The 24853-nt window shown below is 42.2% G+C and overlaps 1 protein-coding gene across 21 annotated transcripts in view; it reads left to right on the top strand.

Annotated features, from left to right (window-relative positions):
* AUH (AU RNA binding methylglutaconyl-CoA hydratase) overlaps positions 1 to 24853 on the top strand; it is a 147854-nt gene that overhangs the window by 112933 nt on the left and 10068 nt on the right. For 8 of the 21 annotated variants that reach the window (XR_014826394.1, XR_014826399.1, XR_014826400.1 and 5 more), the window contains one exon: positions 23189 to 23376. The exons of 1 other annotated variant lie outside the window; for it this stretch is intronic. Coding sequence is in view for 5 of the 20 variants with exons in the window: in XM_084994539.1 (XP_084850665.1) it covers positions 23189 to 23376 (188 nt within the window). In the remaining 15 variants the exon portion in view is untranslated. Of the gene's footprint in view, positions 1 to 7547; positions 7593 to 23188; positions 24792 to 24853 lie in introns of those variants that run through there. 12 more of the 21 variants (XR_014826395.1, XR_014826392.1, XR_014826405.1 and 9 more) reach the window with 6 other exon arrangements.

The following is a 24853-nucleotide window of genomic DNA, read 5'->3' as shown; positions in this document are numbered from 1 at the left end:
ATTCTTAAAGAGTGTGTTCATGGGATGTAGGCTTCTAGGTTGGCGTTTATTTTCTTTCAGCACCATGAAGCTGTCCCACTCTTCTTGCCTTCTGCCATGCCTGAGAAGTTGGCTCTGCTCTAGCTTTTATTCCTTCGAAAACAATCCTTTTTTTTTTCCTTAGTTGTTTAACAGTTTTTTCTCTCATGTCTGGCTTCCTGGAGTTCCATTTTATTTGTTAAGGTGTGGATTTTCATTTTGTTTACCTTGCTTCTAATTCACTGATACTCTTAATACCTGAACTGGTGTCCTTCGGTGTTTTAGAAATATCCAGCTATCATCTCTTGAAATAGTGTCACTGCTTATTCCTTCTTTCCTTTCTTCTCATACTCTGATCTGATTTATGTTAGACCTAGTCATTGGTTGTTTTTTTTTTTTTCCTTTTTGCTGCATTTTGGATAATTCTTCAGATCCATTTTCCAGTTTACTTAATGCTTTGTTTTACTGTGCTCAGTCGGCTGCCAAATATATCTGTCAAGTTTTTCACTTGGGTTACTGTGTTTTCCCTTTCCAGAGATTGTGTTTGCTTCATTTTAAAATCTGCTATGTCATTTTTTCTAGTTTTCCGTTTGCTGAGAGTATATTCAGACTTGTCATTTATTTATATATGGTAAATCTAGTTGCTTTAAAATATGTATCTGATTATTCAGTTTCTGAAATGTGTGCGTTTTTTTTAATATATACTGTCATACTTATTTTTTTAAGTTGTTACTTTTTTTATTATTATTTTTTTTATTTTCCCACTGTACAACAAGGGGATCAAGTTATCCTTACATGTATACATTGCATTTTTTTCCCCCACCCTTTGTTCTGTTGCAACATGAGTATCTAGACATAGAGGGAGAGAGTGGGAGGGATTGGGAGTTTGGGATTATCAGACACAATTTAGAATAGATTTACAAGGAGATCCTGCTGAGTAGCATTGAGAACTATGTCTAGATACTCATGTGCGGGTTTTTTGTTGTTTTTTTTTTTAACTCCCTTTATTGTTTCTGTTGCTTCTTGTTCTTCTTTTTGTGTCCGAATATTTTTGACTGTTTGCTGGCTGTTCCCCATGAAAAATGACTCCTAGGCTCCCTGAATGGGGGCTAAATGTGTCCTCCTCAAGAGAGGTTTGCATCTGTTCTGCCGTTTGCCCCAAGGCAGTGCCAGTTAGGTCCTTACATTCGGTTTGTCAGGGGCCACGAGTGTCCAGGTTCTGTGACACTGGTATGCAGAACTACGCAGTGGCAGGGAATTTCTCTCTCCCTCTCTTTTTCCTCCCATCGCTTGCCCTGTGAAGCACCAGGGTAGAAGTGCGTGCAGTCCTTTGTGGTTATGAGGATGGAGATCTGGTTTACCTTCCCCTTGGAGCAGTGCCCTCTGAAGTTCCACCTGCTTAGTGGGTGGGTCTTTTCTGTCTCCCTGATCAGATTCTGCACCCTGACTTTTCTGGTCCCACATCCCTGTGGCCCTGGAACCTTGGAACAAGGACATAACTGACTAGGGGGCTCCCTCATTCTGCTCACTTCTGTGATTCCTGGTTTTCATCCATAAAATGGCTTGGGAGTTACTTGCTGTTCTTCTGGTTCATCATTGCTTTTAACTTGATAACTTTTTTTGGTCTTTTTTCCTTTTCTTGAGCCGCTCCCTCAGCATATGGAGGTTCCCAGGCTAGGGGTCGAATCAGCTGTAGCTGCCGGCCTACATCAACACGGGAGCCGAGCCGCGTCTGCGACCCACACCACGGCTCACGGCAACACCGGATCCGTAACCTACTGAGCAAGGCCAGGGATGGAACCTGTAGCCTCATGGTTCCTAGTTGGATTTGTTAACCACTGCGTTACAATGGGAACTCCTAACTTTTTTTTTTTTTTTTTAAACCTAAAACCTGACGTTTTCGTGTTTGTTTTCATTGGGGAAATTGATCCATATCACCTAGTTTCTATTTCGGAGCTATAGCCAACTTGTTAGACTTTTTAAATTTGTTGTTCATTAAATTTATAGATAATTTCAGAGAGTTTGAGGTATTACCGTATTAATACATTCTCATATGTTAAGTCAGTTTTGCTCAGAGGATTTTTCTGGCTTTTAATTTACTTTATTGTATTTACCTGTCATTTAATGTATCGGTATGTTTTTAATGTTGAAACATATGTGGCTGTGGAGACTATTTTTGGTTTGATGTCTGATCTTTGTTACTTTGTAGACAGACTGTCTATATGAATTGCTTTGTCTTTGTTAAGATTTTCTCTGTGACCTAGTATACAGTTCGCTTTCATAGATGTTGCCTATATATTGGAAAGTAATAGATGGGGTGCAGGGTTCTTTAGATCAAACTTGTTATTTGTATTTTTTTTCCCAACAGTGTATATCAGAGGTGGGGGGACTTTTTCTGTAGAGGACCAGATGGTAAATTTGTCAGGCCTTGCAGGCCGTGTGGTCTCTGTCCCATCAGCTAATGGTGGCTGGTCCCAGTAAGACTTAGTGTTCAAGGCAGGTGGCAGCGAAGATTGGGCCTCTGTCTGTATGTTTATCAGTGTTTTGTCTGCTTCATCTATGGGCTACTGATAGGATGGATCACAACTTCCCCTGCTTACTTGCAGATTTACTCTCTGTATTCTCAGTACACGTTTCAGAAAAATCAAATACACGCGTGCTTCTCTTTATGTCTAGTGATTGTTCCCCCAAGAGATTTCATCTGTGTTCCAGCTATCTGTTGCCGCAATTAATGCTGTCTAGCAGTCCATTCCGAAATTAAGTGGCTCTAAACAACAGCAATTTATTTAGCTCATGTGCCTCTCTATGTGTGAGTGATTGAGGCTGGGAGCTTCAGGCAGGTCTGGTCCTGCTGGGCACTCTTGGCATGCCTGGTAGATGGCCCATTTACTTGGTCCAGGATGGACCCCTGAGATGACTAGAGTGACTCAGTCTTTCCCCTCCATCCTTCATCTTCTCTGCAGGCTGGCTGGTTCCAGCATGTTCTGAGTGTAGGCGGGGACCTGCAGGTGCTGGTGAAGCCCCTGCTTTCTGCACCACTGGCCAGTGTCTGGTCACAGGACTGCCCCTGCCCCTGCCCCTGCCCCGGGGGGTGGGGGATGGAGGTGGGGGAAGGCATGGCTCTTGGACTTAGAACCTCAGGACAGCAGCCGAAGTTCTTTTACGTTACTGCTTTTGCTTGAACACCCCGTATCAAAAATTTCTGTTACACCATTCTTGGTTTTAATCCAAAATTGATTGTTGTCGTACTTACTTGTTTTGAGGGAAGACCTTTTTCAGACTTATTTGAGAAATCTTGATTAAAAAAAACAAAGCAACCAGCTCTTTTACAGCCAACATTTTCCTTTCCCAGAAATAGAAGCTTTTTTCAGCCTGAAGTATCTCGTGTGTCTTGTTACCATGACAAATCATTTATTAAACTCAAAATAATAAAACACATGAATTTAGTTTTTAGTAAATCAGCTTACTCAAAGGAAAACGTGTGGTATTGCCGTCAGGTAGACAAGCAAAAATCATTTTTAAAATGCTGATTGGTGCTGTTATGTTTCAAGTGTTCACGAGGGTTCCTATAACTGGAGGATAGTGTTTTAGTGAATTATCTGTGGAGATGAAGGGAGCATGCTTACAGTCAGAGGAAGAAGACACAGTAAGCAAGCAGGGCTGATAATGCAGAGAGCATCATGACAGTATGGTGACCCCAGGTTTCCAATCCCGGAGGAAACAGAGGGATTCCTTTTAACCTGGAGGAAAAGACCAGTGGTGTCAGTGGATGAGGAAAGGGGCAGGAGAAGGAGAGGCTGGAGAGGAGGGATTCCATGCGTGCGTGGGTGGGGGTGAGACCACCTGGCCAAGGGGGAGGGAGGGGATTGGGAAGCATCCTGCAGAGTGCGTGTGGGTGTGTGACCAGGGAGGGCTGAGAGACACTCACCTGTGCTGACATGGGATACGAGAACCACGCCATGTGGGTCCATCTGTGTGGGAGCCAGAGTGTTAGCTGCCTTCCAGGGCTGCCTTTGCCCAGGGTTGTGGGCCTGAACCCTAAGTACCCTTCTATAGATCTCGTGATTTCCTGCTGCCGCGTTAACTGCCCAGGTGCAGAATCCGAAGGTTAAAGGGCAGTTCCGTGCACAGTTAGTTGAGAGCTGCCAGTTGGGTGAAAGATGAAGGGAATGGCAGGATGAAGGAGATTTAAGATTGAGGATCTCGGAAAGAAGGTGGCTGGAGGGTTCTGGAAAGAGGGGGCTGCACAGAAGGGACGACCTGTGAGGAGCTGAAGGATTGGGGAGGGCCGGACATGAGGACTCAGGTAACAGAGAACCTGGTTAAAGGCTTGGGTGTCCATGTAAGAAGTCAGGGGAAGGCAGTTGTTGGCTTGGTTCGCCTGCTTAGGAATAACTTTGAGGTTCGCAGACTCTTTCCAGCATTCTGTTTGCCATTCTCATCATGTTACTTTTGGTCCACAGCAGTTGTCTTAAGTTCTGTAAAGAACAGCATTTTTCTTTGTTACATCGTGTCTGTCCTGTGTTTATTTGCTTAGCTTCTAACTCTTCATGTGCATAAACGACCTTTTTTTGCAAGTATTTTGCCTTTAGCAATATGTCTTGAGCCTTCTTTAAATAATACTAATGATAATTCATTTATTAGTTCTTTAATTATGTTGATTTTGTTCCTCAGTATTTTTCTTAGCTCTGCATTCCCACTTTTCATTTCAGTCTCTTGATTTACCATCACTCTTTGAGTCTCCCATGTTGATTTCATGTCTTCTCCTAATTATCTAAACTTTCTTGCATTGGACTTGCGTAAAGGACTCCCATCTTTAGCAGGCTGTGTGCTTTTGCTTTCTTGAACAGGTTGGCTTGTTTGGTTTGCCTTGAGCAGTGAGGATGCTGGTGAACTTTTGTATTGTTAGAATGCCAGGCTTTTTTCCTCTCCCACGTGTTTGTTGTTGTTGTTTATCATGAGCCTCTGTCAGGATTGTTGTACTGTTACACAGTGCATGGACTTTGGGTTGAGTGCTGAGTATTGCTTGTTTTTTTCCTATCATCCCTGAGGATGAGAAGGGGAGATGAGGGGTGGCAGGAATCGCCCACCGGCAGCTGGAGGCAGTCTGTTACGCAGCTTTATAAAAATCCTTTCCCAGGGCTCCCTCCACTGAGGCAGGGCCATACAGTTTCCCATGAGCTACACCCTTTGTCCCTCACTAGAGACGGGTCTGGAATCCTAAGACAGCAGATCCTGCTGTATGGGCTCTGCTTCTGTCCCCAGGTCCCACCTCCAGCCCCTGTAGGCACTCTGTTGCCAGCTAGAGATAGAAAGGATGGGTAAGAACCACGCGTGTGCAAGTGTGTATATTTGGAAACAGGGCTGGAGATTCAGGGTGACTCCTGAGATAACCTGGAGTGAGAGGGTCGGAGGTAGAGCAGCTCAGCTGCTCAGGTTTGCAGTCTGTCTCTGTGCCTTACTAGCCTGACATGGGGCCTCTGTAGTTACTCTCTCTGTATGGAGGATAACCTACTTCATAAGGTTGGAAGGATTAAATGAGGCAATGTCTGTAAGCTACCTAACACCGGAGTTTGCCTCTCTCCACAGGTGTCAACTCCAAGGACAGGTATCCCCCGCTTTTAGATACTTTGATTTATGCCACCTAACTTTTGTGAAAGACCTGCTTTAGTACCTGTTTTTGTTAACCCAAAGAAATCCAAAAGGGGTTTTCACTTTAATGAGAAAAGGCTAAGGATGAAAGTAGCGTTCAGGACTTGTTTTGCAGCAGCTTGCACCAGGCTTCCCTGCAAATTACAAAGTGCTCATTGCAGAGCAGCGGCAGCAGCCCTACCAGGCTCCTTCCCCAGGAACCACACTCAGCACCTCAGCATCAAGCTGCCATGGCTTTGAGCTGTATCTCTGAGCATCTGTGCTTTATCTGGAATGATTTTGTGCATCCGTTAGCGAAGTATGTCCTAAGTTAACTGCCTCTTTGCTCTCTGCAGCCGTTTCAGCTTATGAAAGGCACGCTCTGCTTCCGGATGGCAAGTAAACCTGAAATTGTTATCTCATAGATGTCTCACCTTGGCACTTTTCCTACTCAGTTATCCTGGTCTCTCTGATTTTCTTTATTTTCGCTTTTACTTTCCCTTTTACTAAATCCTTGATCATTGTTGAAGATGATCAGTGGTTAGATGAGCATGATAATTTCAGCCTTCATTCTCCAGCTTTCCTCTTATCAGATAAAACCCCACATGGCGATCTCCCCATCCTGTAGGACAGCCTGATAAGAAGTGGGGGGGGGGGGGGCGCGGAGGGCACCCTGTCTCTCAGAAAGTGCTTAGATTTGAAAATTTTTCATGGAGCTGTCTTCACACCCCTTTTTCTTCAAATAGGCAGGGGGTTTGTGGTAGTATTGACACAGGGTTTTGTCTGTTGCCGTCTTTGCCCTGTGTGGCTTTGGGGTTGAGACGTGTTGAGAGTATGGCCGTGCCGTGGCCATACTTGAAATCTGTCGTGGGCATTCCCTGGCCTCTGCTTCTCAATGCTTATGCCTTAAGGTTGGGCCACTTCCTCTCTCTTGTTGCTCTTTCCATCCTCACCCCTCATTCCCCCACCCCCCACCTCCCACCCCATATTAGTTTTTCAATGAATTTTTGTTGCTTTATTTTAAAGAGAGAGTCCAGGAATAAGCTGCGATCTAGCTAAACGTCTGCCCTAGAAAAACCTGCCATGCACATTTTGTAATCAATGCATATTGTGTTGCCAGTGTTTAAAGAGTTGGTCATTTAAAATACTGGCAGTATGGCTTAGATTTAATATTTGTATCCCAAACTGACATTTTCTGAGGAACACCTCTGTCAATCCATTGTTGACTCAGCACATATTATAGAGTGGTGGTAAGGGAACTTTTCATTTTTCTTGCTGGGATGGCAATAGTCAACGCCTGTTTTGTCTGAAAAATGTTCTCCTGGAACAGGGAGAGGGCAGGGGTTGTCTCTGTGGAGCCTCCTATGTGTGGGCGTGTAGTCAGGATGCGTGAGAAGGAGTAAAGGAGAGTGGCCAGCCTGTCTCATCCTGGTCATTGGCCCACATATGCAACAGTGCACATGAGAAGTTAGTTGGGAGAGCTGGAAAGCAAGAGGGTGTTGGCCTTGAGACACGTTAATTTCATATAAATTTTACACATATATTTCAAACTGTATGCCTTAATATAGTTTGAAATATGAAACTCCAATATATAAAAAGCATTTTTTTTTCCCTTTTTACAGCTGCATCTGTGGCATATGAAAGTTCCTGGGCCAGGGGTTGAACTGGAGCTATAGCTGTGGCTTACACCACAGCCACGGCAACACTGGAGCCAAGCCACATCTGCAACCTACGATGCAGCTTGCACGCCAGATCCTTAACTGACTGAGCAAGGCCAGGGATTGAACCTGCATCCTCAAAGAGACAATATCAGGTCCTTAATCCTCTGAGCCACAACGGAACTCCTAAAAACATTGTCATTAAAACTTTAGCTGAAGTTTCTGTTCATTTTTCAACAGAGTGACTACGAGCAAAATGAGTAACCAGAGATCTACAGGTGGCCGGTATTTGGGGGTTTTCCCAGTATTTTATTATGACAGACTGGTTATTTTAATTGATATTCTATTGATACTATACAGTGAACATTTTTAAAGAACATATCGGACCAAATAAAAGTATATATTAGATGACTTATAGATTAGGCAACTGGACATGAAAAAAATAATAGGTAAGAGTGAATACATGTATGTTATACTATGCTGTAGTTTTTCCTCACTGTTTAGGGAAAGGATTTTGGTTGTTTTATGGCATGTGTTTGTTTTATTTTGTTTTGGCTATGAAGAGAAGGTTATTTGGTTTTTATACGTTTTCTATTTTTCTTGCCTCATGACTTAGGAGTTATGAAAAACTGGCTAGATGTTGGATATATTTTATAAAAATAATTTGTTTCCAGTAAGTTAGAGTTGCTTCATCATGCCTGGATGTGCTCTGAAGAATACTTTCTTAATATGAAACAGTTGTTGACGAGTTCTCTAAATAATAAAATCTTCTTTTACTGTTATTTCATAAAATGTTTCATGATTCTCCCTGTAGTAATGCTAGTTAGTTCATCTTTATAGTTTTAGCCACTGTGAAATAGCATGTTTTAAAAAATTGTTTTGCTCAATATGCTATTTTTTTTTTTCGGCTCAAAGTTTAAAGGGGGAAAAAAAAAGTGGGCTGTTCCACACAGGAGACCTCAGAAGGGGCTGGGATGGCCATAGTGGCTCAAGGTTTGTGCTTTGTGGTCAGTTGCATATCTTTTATTTTTTTTTAGGTTTTTGCAAATTTTATTTATTTAATTATTGTTATTTCCCCGATAGAATTTTTTTTCCCTGCTGCATAGCATAGTGACCCAGTTACACATACATGCTTACATTGTTTTTTCTCTCATTATCATGCTCCATCATAAGTGACTAGACATAGTTCCCAATGCTGAACAGCAGGATCTCATTGCTTATCCAACCCAAAAGCAAGAGTTTGCATCCATTAACCCCAAGCTCCCAGTCCATCAGTTGCATATCTTTTATGCCTCCGGTCTTTTCCTGTAACGCTAGCCCTACGGACCGGAGGATAAGGTAGAGGTGGGCCACAGTCAGGGAGCAGAGTGACGGGGAGGACGGTATGCCACCAGAACGGAAGGTTGGCAGGAGCGGGCTTTCCGTCTTGTGGGCCTCCCCTTGTCATTCGTTTCTCTCCAGTAGTATTTTCCCATTGGGACTTGACCACGATCCAGTGCCAGAGATTTGAAGCTTTCTGCCCTCATCCATTGCCTCTGATGGCAGACCCAGAGGGTAATAGTCCCTTTTATTCCAATTATCCCGTTATGTTGTTATGCAAACTCAGTCCCACCAAGGCTTTGCCCCATCAGAGGTAACTCTCTGAGGAGCTCTGCCTCTGATCTCTTCTAGGAGGAAGTAAGTAGCTTGCCATCAGGAAAAGCAAGTGGGCTACAGAATCAGATATGCCTAATTCACCCACACTCCCTGGCTTACTAGTGGGCATGAGCTGGTTGCTTTACCTCTCTGAGCCTCTGATTTGTCAAATAAGGATAGTAATAGTAGTGACCTCATGAGATTCTTGCAAAAATTATAAGAAATAGGGAGTTCCTGTTGTGGCTCAGTAGTAACAAACTTGACTAGTATCCATGAGGATGCAGGTTCGATCCCTGGCCCCGTTCAGTGGGTTAAGGATCTCATGTTGCTGTGGCTGTATGTACTGTCTTTGTACTTGTCCAGAGGTTTTGCGTTATCCAGAGAGAAAACATTTGGCTCTTGAGGATTTTCCACTTGTATCTGAAACCTTTTATTAGGATACCCCCCCTCCCCCACCATTTAATGAAAATGCCAGGGTCCAGTTTTTATGAGTACAATTAATGTACCCACTTTTTGCTGATCAGTTAAATCAGTACATTTTAGAAAGGCTAGAACTACCTTGATATGTGGGGGTCCCTTTCTCTGCTGACTCTAGTTGGCAAGCCCTGCGTTTCTCATGGGCTGAGCTTTCCAGAAAGCACATGTTCCGTTTTACAGTCTCCCAATTTTCCCTCTCTATTATTTTTGAAGATAGAGGTTAACATGTTCTGTTCACCTCCTCCTTGATTTTGAGAGAATGAAAGACGTTTCTAACGTTTTGGGAAATAGAAGCAGCTCTGGGGAAAAAACTGCTTTTTGGTAAAGGAAAGATGACCTTTAGCGTGCATGTGGCTTAATCAGTGTTACACTTTGTGGTAGGCAGCCTCTGAATGGTCATGCCACGTGTGATTCTTCTTCTCGTGAAGCATGGGCGTACCGATTCACTTTTGTCTGATAAAATACGGCAGAAAGGAGGGGAAATCACCCCTTGGGTGGGTTGTTAAATGTCTCTGGCTTCCATCTTGTGTGTTCTTTCTCTTGACTAACTCACTTTGAGGGGAGCCACCTGCCCTGTGGATTAGCTCATGGGGGACAGGGGTCCGGGAATATCTGTCAACAGCCGCCACGTGAATGAGCCTGGAAGCAGAGGACTGGGGCCTCCCCAGGGACCCAGAGCGGTAACTGACCCACAAAAAGGAGTGTTGGTTGTTTTAAGCCACTGAGTTTTTAGGTGACTTGCAATGCACGTTATATCACTAATAGCATGCTTATTCAGTCATTAGAAATGATGACACGTTTTCTTCCTAAAGCACAGACTACCTGGTTTATGCTTTACCATCTCTTTGGGGTAGGGGGTTTTTTTCAATGTTGAAGAGATATCAAGCTGTTAAATATGGTTTAACTAATATGCGTTATTCAATGAGGTAAACATGAGACATTGTATTGTTAGTAAATGTCACTGTATTAAAGAAAATAGAATCAAGAATTTTCTTGGGAGTTCCCGTCATGGCGCAGTGGAAACGAATCTGACTAGGAACCATGAAGTTGTGGTTCGATCCTTGGCCTCATTCAGTGGGTTAAGGATTGTCATTGCCACAAGCTGTGGTGTAGGTTGCAGACACAGCTTGGTTCTGTTGTTGCTGTGGTTGTGGCTTTGGCTGGCAGCATTAGCTCTGAATCAACCAACCCCCAGCCTGCGAACCTCCATGTACTGCGGGTGCAGCCCTAAAAGGCAAAAAAAAAAAAAAAAAAAAGATTTTCTTTAAGGCTGTCATGTATATACATTTATGTATTTATATTCATTTGACACAATTATATATACATATATATATATATATTCATAAGTAATCTCAAAAGGGAGGAGATATTCAGCCTAATCATAATCCGTGTGATATACTTATAGATACTATTATGACTAAACAAAATATATATTTATAGTATATAATATACAAAACATTGATATAAATAACTAGGGCTAAAAATGGAAAATATATAACATATAAAACAGTTATGCATAAGTGGCACATAAATGGCCATATATGGCACAAAATTTTTACTATAGGTAGGAAATTTCTGTTCCTAAAGCAGTAGTAATTTGTGCAATAAATGGACACTGTAGGTGGAAATAAGAATACAAAAGCATGCATTGAATTGCTTCTTTCTTTTAGTTTTATTTTCTCTGAGCAGTTACTGTCCACAACTTTAATCACATCTGAGATAGGTTTATGTTGAAGGCTGTGAGCAAGATCTCCATTTTGATCTCATTGCTGACACCCATTTTTCTTGCATATGGTGGGGCTTCATCGTAAGAACGGTTGAACCGTTTGGTTTCTGGCTCCTTTGGGCATGACAGAGGTTACCTACATGGTGGAACACAGGTCTTTCACTAGGCATGTGCTCCCTTGTCTCCTGCCAGACAGATGGGCAGTGGGAAAGTCTACAGACCTGTCTTACTGTCTAAGACTCTGTACGTGTTGCAGGGAACTGTAGATCATATCAGAGTTTCTTTGGTTTTGCAACAGAAACAAATATTGTAACCAAAAATGAGCTCACGGGAAGCTGAAGGGCAGGAAACTCTAGACTTGGGCTCTCTGGTGCTGTGGCTGTTGACCACACATGCTATTTAAATTTCAACTGAATAAAACAAACTAAAATTAAAACTTAAAATTGAAGCCAGTCGCATTTCAAGTGCTCAGTAGCCACACGTGGCTAGTGACTCCTGTATCTTACAGCCCAGCCACAGACCGTTTCCATCATCACAGAAGGTTCTATCTGGCAGCACAACTTCAGGCTTGCCTGGAAGCTGTTTGAATTGATGAGCCCAACCGTTTCCTCCATTCTGCCGTTGCTCCATTCATGATCCAGCTTGCCAGAGATCATTTGATTGGTCTGACTTAAGTCATTTGCCTTTACCTGTTGGCTGTGCTGGAGTGGAGAGAGGTTCCTGCAAAGGAAGCCTCCAGCAAGCCGTTGGAGCTGAGTTTGGAGCCTCCACCGCTGCAAAGAGTGACAGAGAAGCATGCGGTGCTAGTGGTAGACCTTGGATGGCCTGAACTGGACAGATGTGCATGGGGCACAGCAGTCTTTAAAATCATGTATAAAAGTAAGATAATAATAAAAAAAAGTATATAATAATATATTTTTCAGAAGTTTAAAAAAAGATAATCTTTCAAATGTATGTTGTAAAAATGTATATAAACATTTAAAAATACAGTTTCATTCATAACCTGGTTCTCTAACAGTGGATGGGATGATAGTCAAGAGAACTCTCTATAATAAACAATGAAAGCTGTATCACAAAGGTTTCAATTTGTTGCCAGTCAGCTTAATGTGCTCTGGAAAAAGTTTCAGATGTCCAACTTTACTTTCTGTGCCCCAATTCTTAGAAAGTTTTAAAGTTTTTCTAGGTGCTCCATTAGTATAAGCCAAGCAGAGCTCAAATTGATGTGTTTGAGGTAGAATCTGCTGGGGTTTAGCCAGTTAGGTTTTCCTTCTCATTTTTGTCTGTCATTTATTTGTTTTTTAATATATTTTTAAAGTAGAGTTGATTTACAATGTTGTGCCAATTTCTGCTGTACAACAAAGTGACTCAGTCACACACACACACACACACACACACACTCTCTCTTTTTGTTAATACTATTTTCCATCAAGTTTGTCCCAGGAGATTGGATATAGTTTCCTGTGCTATATACAGCAGGACCTTGTTTATCCATTCTAAATCTAACCGTCTTGTTTGTTTCTATGTGTCTCTATATGTGTGTGCCTTCTCTCATTACTTTACAACTTATTATAAAGTAAAAGCTTCAGGAAATACAAAGTATAACAACACTTTATGCATCACTCACAAATTGAAGTATAGATATTTTTATGGTTTTTGTATGATTGTGTGTGACATGATCTATTATGAGATGAGTAAACAGCCATGTTTGTTCACATAGCACACTTCTCTTTCAGTGTAAAAGTGAGAGGAAGACAGGTTTGTAAGCATCTAGCCCAGATCTGTCAAAAAAGCTCTTGCCTAAAGCCCTCTGATAGAGCCCACGGTCATCAGGTGCAACAGACATTTTAATGCAAAGTTAACATTTTATTCTGTTTCCTCCACAATTCAAAGAAAGTATAACCTTAAGTGGAACTTTCTGTTTATGAAATTAAGAAATTAATTTTTGAATTAAGAACTAATTCAAAAGTGGTATTCACTTAAGAGTCAGAGATCACTTCTAATTATATCAACAGAATGCCCTTAATGCAAGTATCTGCATAACCTTCAACTTAAAGTATTTGTCGTAAGTGTCCCCCTTTGTTAGCGTGGCTTCTTTTTTTGTGAAGTCCTAAGAGGAGGGAAAGATAAAGGCTAAAAAGAAGCCCCAAATACAAAAAGGAAGCAAACCCTGGAATTTTCTTCCTTGTACATATTACTGAAACTATTTATAGTTCAAAACTGTAAGTTACGTTCAGTTATTTACATATTATAATTGGTTGTGAAATGTCAAGTAAAGCTTGATTTAAATTGTTTAAATACATGCAAGAAGAAAAAAGTAGCATCTGTACTTGGTTGAATCGGTTGAGGACTTTGGTTTGGGAGGGCGGCAGTACTAAATTGCTGGGACATGGGTGTTGGGGGGTGGAGTTCACCAGGTAGCTTGAAAGTTTTCATTTCTTGTCTTCTCAGACAAAAACAGGCTCGCCGTGTTTATAAAGTACCTGCCTAATACTTGTCAACTATTGTTATTGCACTTCTTGCACTTGTCCAGTGAATTACCAGCTGATCTGCCTACTCTGTACCTGCCCCCAAATGGCTAGGAGTTGCTGGGGGGAAAAAAATAGACAACCAGTGTTTCTGCTGTGCCATCTTTAGTTTGAAGATTCTGCTCTTACTGGTTTCTCTCATGGTCACAGAGTGGCTGTCATCACTCCAGGTGTCACATGTAGACATGCCAACATCCCGAGAAAAGGCTTGTTTATTTCTGGATGTCTTTATTTCAGTGAGGAAAAGCTTTCCTAGGAGATCCCTGCAGATTTGACTTCACTGGAAGGAGTCCGGGTTGAGTGGCGGGGGTAGTTGCCCAGCTGAGTACCGCCTTCCTCCTGCACTTCTGCTCCCTCACTCCAGGGGGCACCTCTCCAAGTCTTGCTCACTCCTTCTCTGCCCCTTTCTATTTAAACAGTCTCCCTAAGTGATCACATACAGGCCCCTGGCTTTGAATGCCATCTGTATGATAGTGATTATTAGTAAACATGAGACTGAATATCCAGTCACATGCTTGACTGCTCCGTTTATGTCTGTAAAAGACATCTCCCACTTGAACATAGCAGAGTGCACCCCTCTGCCTTCTTTTTCCCCACGGTCAGTAAACAGCACTGGCGTATAATCTCACTCAGGTCAGAAATCTAGGCATTGGATTGATTTCCCTTTCTCTGTACGTCCACTTTACTGGCAGTCTTGGACACTCACCCCAAATCCTTCCCCCTCCGCTTCCTCCGCTGTCCTAGTTCAGTCCAAGCTGTCATCACATCTCACTGGGAGTTCCCGTTGTGTATCAGTGGAAATGAACCTGACTAGTATCCGAGAGGATGTGGGTTCCATCCCTGGCCTCGCTCAGTGGGTTAAGGATCCAACATTGCCTCAAGCTGTAGTTTAGGTCTCAGACAAGGCTCAGATCTGGCATTGCTGTGGCTGTGGTGTAGGCCAGCGGCTACAGCTCCAGTTCGACCCCTAGCCTGGGAACTTCCATATCCCGCAGGTGCGGCCCGCTAAAGCAAACAAACAAGCAAAACCAAATCATATCTCACTGGGAGGAGAGCAGGAGCCTCTGGGTGGGGCCCCCACTTTGCTCTTGTCCTATAATCTTTCTCTGCCAAGCTTATAAAGGATGTTTTAAACACAAATCATGTTGCTTTCCACTCAGAACCCTCCAGTAGTCTTTCCATCATACATAGAGTAAGATGTAAACCTACTCTACAGCTGTGTGGTCTGAACCCTGCCTCTTCAACTTCACTCTTGCCACTTCCCTCATGTCCTTCTCACCCAAGCTGCGGTGGACTCCTCACACATACTAAGCCTGGCTTCACCTTAGGGCCTTTGTGTGACTGATCTCATCACTGGATGTTCTCTTTGATGTTCATGCCGTTGCCCTGTTGGCATTCAGCCATGGGCCTCATCTTTATCCAGCAGGCCCTCCCCAGCCATCCGATCTAAATTAACCATCTGCTGGTTATCTCAGAACCTTTTCCCCTGCCTTAAATTTTCTCGGTAGCACTTATCACAGCCTCCGTTCTCTCTCATCCGTGTGCTTGTTGATTGCCCCTTTTCTTCCCTTTCTTTCTCTAAGATACATGCTTTGTGAGATCTGGGGTGGCCTATTTCATTTACTCCTGTCTGTTCAGCACCTGGGACAGCGTCAGGCACATATTAGGTCCCTTGACCAATAAATTAGAGATTGAACAACTGGATTTTATTTGGGAAAAGTACAACAGATAAACTCCCGTCCAGCATCATGTAACTGTTTTTGAAAAAGAAAAACAAAACTACTAGTATGTCATTATATCTTTCATGATGTTGGAAAACCCACCATAGAAATTAAGTTGGGCTACCTTAAACGAAAAGAGAATTTATTGTAATGTTCTCAGAATCAGTAGATGGCTAGAGAAAAAGAGCACCAACTGGACTGAACCCTAGGAGCCCTGGAACCACATAGTCTACGACATGGCCGGAGTCATAATACAAGTATCATCAGGTCAGCACCTTACTGCCCCTGCATTGCTTTTAAGCTCAGAAAGTCTCCGTGTTACAGGATCACCCATGCAGGACTCCTAGTCCTGAGAAGTAACATCCAGTAGACCAGACCTGACTACTCGGATACTTGTCCTGGGCTGCATAAAACTAAAGAGGTTCTCCAAAAGCAGGACCAGGATTTCAGTGGGGACAGTGGATGTTGGGCACCCAAACCATGACAGACCCTGAAAGCATTTGGGAAGTTGTTTTGGAATTTATCTCTGAGCCTGCTGGAGCCCTGCCACACGTAGTGTAAGCCTCCACCCACCTCCTCCATCTTCCTGGCTCATAAGGATCATAGCTTGTCCTCAAGCCCAAGTGTTCACCAGTGATTGATGACCCTACACCACCATTTTTAGAAGATTTCTCAGATGTTCCTTGGCTTTCTGTCATCCCCAGAATAACCTGTAGGTCCTTCCAGGTCCAGGGGACCCATGAGATCTGGGCTTGCTTCTCCTGGGCTCCACTCCAGCCATTCTGGTCTCCCTGGGCTCCTCTGTGAGTCGGACACGGTCCCCACACAACCTGCGCACTGTGCACTCGGTTCCTTCTGTTCTTGGCTCCAGTGTCATCTCCTCAGAGCCCCTCCCTGGCCACCTGTCTAAACTGTATACACACCACACCCCGACACACTCTACTTTCCAATTAACAGTGTGTATTTATTTGCTTATTGTGGGCTTCCCCACGGGAGTGTAAGCTGCTGGAAGCAGGGATTTGTTTAGGTCACAGCCGCATTCACCTGCCTAGAACAGGAAGCTGCAGGAAGTACTTACTGAATGAATGAACAAATGTGTCATCTTGGAAATTAGTTCCCAAAGAGGGATTCTAAAATGGTTCCGGATGACAAGTACACATTTGAGGTGACTCTTCCGAAGGGGTGCATACCCGTTGGTGATGTAAATTCTGTTGCTTTATTAAAAATGAATCATCTTCCACCTCAAGTTTTACAGCAGTGGGTCAACAGATCCCTCTGAGTCAGAATCTCCTTGTTGACAGAGCCGGAGCAAACAGCCAGCATTTTCTGAGCATCCCCACATTAGAAAGGAAGGAGTGGTGTCCAGGATGCTTCCTCTTCTTCCAAACACAGTAGCTTGGCTTTGGCCCACAGTGTTTGCCTGTTGCACTGATGTCGGATTCATGCAGGTCCATGGGACACCACAGACTGCCCTGGTGACGAAGGAACCGGGAGGAGGAGTTTTTCATGGAAGCAAAACATGCTGTGAATATACTGCTCCTGGGAGGGGTTAAATTACTTGCCTTTTAACAGGAGTCTTGTGAGCTGTTGTGGAAGTTTCCAGCTGGCTTTCCTATTTCTCCTTGTATTTCCTATTTCTCCTTGTATTTGGTGTCCCCGCAGGAGGGTCACGTGGGTGTATTACTACTGATTCCGTGATCCCTTAGTATTAACACTGCTGCCCAGGAGGGGCTTCCTGAAGCCTGGAGAGCTTCCTGGAAATACGAGCAGGAAGTGTCTTGGGAGCCTTCTACCTAGTGCCCAGCTTTACCTCCCTGTATGCACTGTGTTCTTCAAAAGCGATGTGGCACTTTATTCCTGTTACGGTGTCATATTATCTAGATACTGCTGAACATTTTTGAAATACAGCGAGAGACAAAATGAATACAAAATGATTATTATCTATCACCTGACCCCACAGAGACAACTTTCTGGATACATTTGACATATGGATATGCCTGCTTATGTTATGTACCTACTTATACATACCAAACACATAGCTTTTATTGTATAAAATAAATGCAAGCCATGAATTTGTTTCATGAGTTGCTCTTTTATTTTCTTATTACATAGTAGATAAGAATCAGGCAGAGGTAGCTGTGGATCCTGTTCCTGCAACCAACTTGATGACTTTGGGCAGGTTACTAAAACTCCGTGAGTCTCAGAGCAGGGCCTGACCAGGAGTCAGGGCTCCATGTTGGAAGCAGTTGGAATGGACAGTGGTGTACGTTTGAATAGAATCTTAGACCTGTGTGATTTTTGCATACTTTAGGGCTGCTGTCAGAGTGGAATAGTTTTAATACCACTGGAGACAACCCTGGTTTTAATTCTATTGTTTGATTTCACCAGCCCCTAAGATTGTATTTAGAGATGGCACCTGAGTGATCCTGAGCTCAAATCCCTATGGAGATGGAGCAGGTTGTGTGATCTAATGAAGTGAGGCTGGTATAAGAAAATCAGTTGACAGAAACACAACACAGTGGTTTCACTTTTACCTGACTCCAAGATAATATTGGAATTTAATGTTCAGAATTAAGAAAAGATGAATTGAAACAAATTCTCTCTAGTCCTCCTTTTTGATCTGGCACTTAAGTATCTGATGGCCTTTTTTCCCCACACCAGGTCTCAGTGACACATCTTGTCTCTCAGGTTGCAGGGTGCGATGCTACACTGTACCCCTGCTTCCCTGATGAGCAGTAGTGTTAAGTTTTGCTTTATTTTGGGATAGAAAATAGCTATTCATAAATAGAAGTACTTCTATTGGACTAGAATGTTAGCCTAAAAAGATTTTCTATTTGGAGTCACTATTCCTGAGATATTTGTGGAAATCTGAGCTTCCATCTCAATCATATTTACTTTTTCTATGTTGTGTTGCACTGTGGCTCAGTAACTTCCCTTTGTATGGCTCTTTGCTCACACTATCAATATTAAATGACAAAGGCAAACTGCATGGGTCATATCATTTTTATACAGGTTTAAATCACAAATTTTATACACCTGGGGATAGTAGGGGGTCAGTTCCCTTCAATTCTATAAAGTAAAAATACAGTTCAGGCTCTCTGTCTTTGATTTCTGCAAACTGATTGCAGCATTTGAAAGTGCACCAGATAATTTCTTACTAAACAGGTTCCCTGAAGATAAAGTTTTGGTAACAGTGATCAAATTAAATCACGTATTTGTGTGACTATTTAAGAATGCTTCTTTTCATGAGTAGAGTTGAGAAAACTAGATTTCTACCCAGAAAAGAATGAAGTTGAACCTTTATCTTACACCATATACAAAAATTACCTCAAAAATGGGTAAATACTTTAAGAGTTGAAAGTACAAAACTCTTAGAAGAAAACAGTGGAAAAACTTAATGCATTGGATTTGGCAATTATTTATTAGCCATGACAGCAAAAGTCAAAGCAGCAACAGAAAAAATAAATAGGATTTCATCAAAATTTAAAACTTGCATGTAGCAAAGAATACCATCCACAGTGCAAAAGCTACCCATGGACTTGGAGAAAATGACTGCAAATCATGTATCTGATAAGGTTTTGCTATCCAGAATACATAAAACAAAACTCCTACACCCCATCAACAACAAAAACAACCCAATTTAAAAATGGGTAGAGGACCACTTTTCTCCAAGAAGACAATACAAATGGACAATAAACACATGAAAAGATGTTCAGCATCACCAATTGTTAGGGAAATGGAAATCAAAAACCACAATGAGATACCATTTCATACCTATTAGAATGGCTGCCATCAAAAGACAAAACCAGAAAGTAACACGTATTGGTAAGAATGGGGAGAAATTGGAATGCTCGTCCCTGTTGGTGGGAATACAAACTGGTGAAGCTGCTGTGGAAAACAGTGTGGCTATTCCCTCCCAAATGGAACATAGATTCACTAAATGTTCCTGCAATGCCACATCAGGGTGTCAGCTTAAAAGAATTGAAAGCAGGGTCTTGAAGAGATATTTATACACGTGTATTCATAGCAGCATTATTCCTCCTAGCCAAAAAGTGGAAGCAACCCAAGTGCCCATCAACAGATGAATGAATAAACAGCCTGTTCATACAATGGAATATTATTCAGCTTTGTAAGGGAGTGAAACTCTAGCACATGGTACAATATGCAGGAACATGGAAGACATTATGCTAAGCAGAATAAGCCAGCCACAAGAAGACAAATACTGTATAACTGTACTTACTCGGGATTCCTAGAGCAGACAGCCTGTGATGGTAGCCAGAAGAGCCCAGTCGTGGGTGCAGTGTTGGTTGGTGAACCAAGTTGAGGGTTTCTCCTTGGATCCATGATACACAGTTTTCAGCAGAAAAGAAAGGTCTCTTCAGCAGAATGACTGTCACCCTCACGTCTTGTCCTCCAGCAGGCATTTAAGTTATGCATCTACTTCATCTAGCAAAGCTGTGCCATTCAGCTGTGCCATTCGGCTCTGTTTCATGGTGTTAGTTTCCTTTGCTAAATTTACAAAATCGCCATTTTTAGAGAATCATACTATAAACAAAATATATGAATGGGCTTAAGCTAATGTGAATTTGCAAAATACTGAGTTTTGGTTGAATAAAAAAGTGCGACACGAGTTCCCATTGTGGCTTAATGGCTAATGAACCCAGCTAGTATCCATAGGGATGTGGGTTTGATCCCCCTCGCTCAGTGGGTTAAGGATCCCACATTGCCATGAGCTGTGGTGTAGGTCACAGACTCGGACTTGGATCTGGTGTTGCTGTGGCTGTGGTGTAGGCCAGCAGCTGTAGCTCTGATTCAACCCCTAGCCTGGGAACCTCCATGTGCCGTGGGTGTGGCCCTAAAAAGACAAAAAGACAAAAAAAAAAAAAAGATATAACATTACTATGACCGTTGAGGATCACATTTGTTAGTTTTGACCAATCTTCATTAAACTTTTCTCAAAACACTAAAAAGAATCATTTTTTAATGTTGTCCTTATCATGACTACTTTATCCATATATTCTTTAGTCTCATTAAAATTCTCATCAGCTCCATGAGTAAATATAGTTATCTGGGTTGTATTATTTATATCTCCATTCTAATCAGCTGTCATTGTAAACACCATAAATAACTTGTCTTTCTATGTAACACGTCCCATCAGTTCTCAGACCTATCTTTACTACACTGAACAGCGTCATTGTTTACAGTTGGATTTAACTTTGTCAGTGCTTCATTTTTTGCCACGTCATGTAAAATAACCTATAAACTTATCTTTAACTACTTGGGCAGTGTAAACACTTAATAAGTAACTGCAGTTTACAGAAGCAGTACTCATTTAGGTTAAAAAATAATCCTTGCTGAAAATGTCAGACCTTTTGAGGTTTGTTTTCCTTTTTTTTTTTTTTTTTTTTTTTTTTTTTTTGTTTTAAACACGTATATTTTCTAAACATGGTCATGGTTCTCAACGTGGTTGCTTAAAATAGTATCATAAGCTCTATTCTTCCAATCTTGACATGCTTTGCTAAACGTGGAGGAGTATACTAATTACTAAGGGGAAATATGCTTTCTAGAATCTTGTCTTTTTTTCCACGACTTTTTTTTTTTTTTTTTTTTTTTTTTTTTTTTTTTTTTTGCTTTTTTGCTTTTTAGGGCTACACCTGGGACATGTGGAAGTTCCCAGACTAGGGATCCAATCGGAGCTACAGCTGCCAGCCTTAGCCACAGCAATGCTGGGTCTGAGCTGCATCTGCAACCTACACCACAGCTCATGGCAGCACCAGATCCTTAACCCACTGAGTAAGGCCAGGGATTGAACCCACATCTTCATGGATGCTAGTTGGGTTCATTACCGCTCCAACCCACTTTTGATTGAGATGTGAATAAAGATTTTGCCTCCCTTTTAAAACTGCTTAAAGGGAATCAGAACTTCTAAATCTAAAGTATTAGAGTAATAGGGAGTAGTGAATCCGTGGCAAAGTAGAGTATGTTGCATCTAAAAGCTGTGGCTGCAGCTGACTTCCAGCTAAAAAGCAATTTTTTTTTTTTTTTTTTTTTTTTTTTTTTTTGTCTTTTTGTCTTTTCCAGGGCCACACTTATGGCATATGGAGGTTCCCAGGCTAGGCTAGGGGTCTAATCAGAGCTGTAGCTGCCGGCCTACACCAGAGCCACAGCAATGCTGGATCTGAGCTGCATCTTCAACCTACACCACAGCTCACGGCAACACCGGATCCTTAACCCACTGAGCAAGGCTAGGGATCAAACCTGCAACCTCATGGTTCCTAATCAGATTTGTTAACCACTGAGCCACAACGGGAACTCTCTAAAAATCAATTTTTACATGAAATCACCCACTCAGTTTTTAAATGTTGGTAACGAATGCAAAAAACCAAAGTTTTATGGCCACACCTGCAGCATATGGAAGTTCCCAGGCTAGGGGTCGAATCGGAGCTGCAGCTGCTGGCCTCCACCACAGCCACAGCAACATGGGATCTGAGCCTCATCTGCGACCTACATCACAGCTCATGGCAATACTGGATCCTTAACCCACTGAGTGAGGCCAGGGATCGAACCCGCAACCTCACAGAGACTGTGTCAGGTTCTTAACCTGCTGAGCCACAACGGAAATTCCAGAAGAACAAAGTTTAAACTTTATGGGTCAGAGGAACACAGTGAACTCATTTAGATGTCAGGGCACCAGTTTGCTTTTTCTCCTCAGAACCTTAGCATTCAGCCTTTCTTTGGCCTCCTGGGCAGCCTAGTTGTCACTTTAAAGATAAAATTTAAGATTTGCAGCTGTTTTCATATTTGTATTGGTAGAAGGTGAAGCTACCAATGAGAATATGACCTGGTTTGTCCAGCTTTCTGTTTAATGAGATTCCAGTCTCATCACTCAGAGATACTGGAGCCAAAAGATAGATGGATCGAATGGAGCAGTGCATCAGGGGTGAATAGTACGTAGTACTTGCCCTAAAAAATAAAACCCTGGGGCAGAGCCTTCTTTCATGAGTAATTATCTGTTTTCATATTCATTAAATTAAAATTAGTTTATAGTTTATTTACCATAAGTGAGTCTTTAAAAGCACATGAGTTGAATGTCTCAGAATTTGATGTTTTATTGAAACCGAAAGAGAAAGGCCAAGCTTGACGGACCTGTCATTCCTGTGGTGAATGGGCCGCGGGAGGGAGAGCTTGCGCACCTGTTGCTGTGCATCTTTTGGCTCCTGACATGGGAACGCCTGTGGATTGGAGTCAGGAACATACCAGCTGTGTTGCAAGGAACAGTCAGGGTCAGGACCACTTAATAATGATCTAAGGTTCTTAAATGCTTTGGGGGTATTGATAATTTCATAAACTAATTAAGAAATCAGCTTTTTTTTTTTTTTTTTTTTTTTGTCTTTTTAGGGCCATACCCCCAGCATATGGAGGTTCCCAGGCTAGGGTTCGAATCGGAGCTATAGCCACTGGCCTATGCCACAGCCATAGCAATGCAGGATCCAAGCTGTGTCTGTGACATATACCACAGGTCATGGCAACGCCGGATCCTTAAACCACTGAGCAAGGCCAGGGATCGAACCCACAACCTCATGGTTCCTAGTCAGATTTGTTTCTGCTGTGCCATGACGGGAACTCTGAAATCAGCTTCTGTTTTGAAGTAGTTTTCCAGTTAACTGATTTTGACCCATAAACTTCTGGCTCTAGTTTATTTTATTTTTTTTATAAAAGAAGAAATGAAACATTGAAATGTTAAAACAAAAGAGCATCAGGTCACGGCCTGCCTTTTCTCTCCTGTCCACTCTGCAGGGGGGACGCAGCGACTGCCACGTGCCATCGGGATGTCCCTGGCCAAAGAGCTCATTTTCTCTGCACGTGTGCTCGATGGCCAAGAAGCCAAAGCAGTGGGCTTGATCAGCCACGTTCTAGAACAGAACCAGGAGGGGGACGCTGCCTACAGAAAGGCCTTGGACCTAGCAAGAGAGTTTTTACCTCAGGTATTTTTTTTTTCACATTTAAACAAATTTTTTAATTGAAGTATACTTGATTTGTAATGTCATATTAGTTTCAGGTGATTCAGTTATATATATAAATATATGCATGTGTGTATACACACACACATGCACACCTTTTTCAGATTCTTTCCCCTTATAGGTTATTGTAAAATATTGAGTATAGTTCCCCATGCTATACAGGAGGTCTTGGTTATCTTTATATATAGGAGTATTTATATGTTAATCCCAACCCCCTAATTTGTCCCTCCCCTCCCCCCCTTCCTCTTTGGTAACCGTAAGTTTGTTTTATGTGTCTGTTTCTGTTCTGTTTTTTTTTTAATTTTTTTTATTGTTATTTCCTTAATACAATTTTTTTCAAAGGTAAGTCACTTATTTTGGGGGGGGGTGCTTCACCCGCAGCATATGGAGATTCCCAGGCTAGGGGGCCAATCGGAGCTGTAGCCACCAGCCTATACCACAGCCACAGCAATGCCAGATCCGAGCCCCAACTGCGACCTACACACAGCTCACAGCAACGCCGCATCCTCAATCCACACAGTGAGGCCAGAGATCGAATCCACAACCCCATGGTTCCTGGTTGGATTTGTTTCCTCTGAGCCATGACAGGAACTCCTGTTTCTGTTTTGTAAATATGTTCACGATAACTTGTCTTTCTCTATCTGACTTTACTTAGTATGATGATCTCTGGGTCCATCCATGTTGCTGCAAATGGCATTATTTCATTCTTTTTTATGGCACGTAATATTCTAGTATTTATATGTACCACGTCTTCTTTAGCCATTCATCTACCTCAGGTATTTTAATTACATTTCATTTTTTTTTCTCTTTTTAAATAACTTTATAGCAAATTGGCACAACCAACAATCATCTCACGTACATATGATATCCTTGGTTTGCTTTCCAAGTAGAGAAGTATATAGTAGCTGTAAAACTGAAAATCATATACTGGATTAATTTTAAGAGCCCTTAGAATTAAAATTAAGATTTAAAGATAGTCCACCGTAGCTGCACATGGATAATATAGTACATGCGCCTTTAACACGTGTGACAGAACTTCCTAGCAACTTAAGTTGTTTGTCAGCTAGCGCCTCTGATCCAAGCTCTACAGTGAAGCGAAACAGTGATGGAAGAGCCGTTACACCGACTCTGCCCCAAGCTGACACACGTTGAAACACAAATAAGTAAGGAGCCCAATCACTTGTGCCAAATGAGCTTTCATTGAGATCATACTTAACCTGGGGTAGCCTGCTGGAACAGCTCCAGTTGTTTGTCTGATTGTGTTGGGTTTTATGTGATGTAGGCATTGTTTTAACTTCTTTGTGCCCAGTATACTTCCTCAGAGTTACACTTTCTTTTTTTTTTTTTTTTTTCCTTTGCTTTTTAGGGCTGCACTGGCAGTATATGGAGGTTCCCAGGCTAAGGGTCAAATCAGAGCTACACTGGCGTAGGCCAGTGGCTA

This window comes from Sus scrofa, chromosome 14 (genome assembly GCF_054392235.1).
Source record: "Sus scrofa isolate SSC_HxYL_T2T_F1_AM1 chromosome 14, Sscrofa_HxYL_maternal_Yorkshire_Landrace_v2.0, whole genome shotgun sequence".
NCBI classification, from domain to species: Eukaryota; Metazoa; Chordata; class Mammalia; order Artiodactyla; family Suidae; genus Sus; species Sus scrofa.
Note: the sequence above shows the minus strand (reverse complement) of the source record. Positions and strands in the feature narration are given on the sequence as shown.